At 51.0% G+C, this 1,034-nt stretch overlaps 1 protein-coding gene across 1 annotated transcript in view; it reads left to right on the forward strand.

Moving 5' to 3' along the window:
* Positions 1–4: 4 nt before the first annotated feature.
* HOXA7 (homeobox A7) overlaps positions 5–1,034 on the forward strand; it is a 3,415-nt gene continuing 2,385 nt past the window's right edge. Inside the window, exon 1 of the mRNA XM_014937735.1 lies at positions 5–524. Coding sequence (XP_014793221.1) covers positions 149–524 — 376 coding nt within the window. The 5' untranslated portion in view covers positions 5–148. The remainder of the gene's footprint in view (positions 525–1,034) is intronic.

Here is a 1,034-nt window from a genome sequence, read left to right on the forward strand (position 1 = left end):
TCATATGACCGGTCACGTGCTCCAGGCAGCTCAGTCCAAAAGAAAATGGGGTTTGGTGTAAATCTGGGGGTGTAATGTTATCATATATCACGCTACCTCGTAAAACCGACACTGAAGCCTGCCGGACAACAAATCACAGGTCAAAATTATGAGCTCTTCGTATTATGTGAATGCGCTTTTTAGCAAATATACGGCGGGGGCTTCTCTTTTCCAAAATGCAGAACCTACTTCTTGCTCCTTTGCAAGCAACTCCCAGAGAAGCGGCTATGGACCAGGCGCGGGTGCCTTCGCCTCCTCCATGCCCGGCTTGTACAATGTGAACAGTACCATATATCAAAGCCCGTTCTCTTCCGGATACAGCCTGGGCTCTGATGCCTACAACCTGCATTGTTCCTCTTTTGATCAGAACATTCCCGTCCTCTGCAATGAGCTAACCAAACCCAGCTGTGAGAAAGCGGAGGAAAGCAACCTGCACAACCAGGCTGAGCCTAATTTCCGGATATACCCCTGGATGAGGTCTTCAGGTAGGGGCGAGCGGAGAGGGCTCGGAGCCGTGGCAGCCAAGGCAAAAAGCGTGTCGCCAGAATTACTGTCAGCACAGCCTTTATGGTTTTAATTATAGCCGAGGCGCCATTGCGTAGAAAGCCCGTGGCATTGTATGTAAATGAGTATCATAAAACTTTTTATTGCCCAATTAATGGGTTCTAGCCTCGTAAATTTATTTAACTCCATTTGCTATGGAATTTTAGCATTGAGTTGATTTGCGCTTGTTTGCTATAGAAATGTGGAGAGAGTTTGGCTGCGGGCTCCCAGAGCCCCCACGGGTAAGCGTCTCCCCTGCCCCTCTGCCGAAGTTGGGCAAAAAAAATATCCCGCTCGCTGGGGAAGGCGGAGGGGAGAGGGGCGTTCAGGAGCGGGGGACGGGCTGCTGAGGACTTTGCCAGCCCACGTTGCCGAGACGTGCCACCCTCGCCCCCCCCCTGCCCTTTCCACGGAGATAAGGATCTATAGAAATGTACTAAACAGGAAAACGG

The sequence above is a fragment of the Calidris pugnax genome, unplaced genomic scaffold, assembly GCF_001431845.1.
Source record: "Calidris pugnax isolate Ruff unplaced genomic scaffold, ASM143184v1 scaffold11, whole genome shotgun sequence".
NCBI lineage: Eukaryota > Metazoa > Chordata > Aves > Charadriiformes > Scolopacidae > Calidris > Calidris pugnax.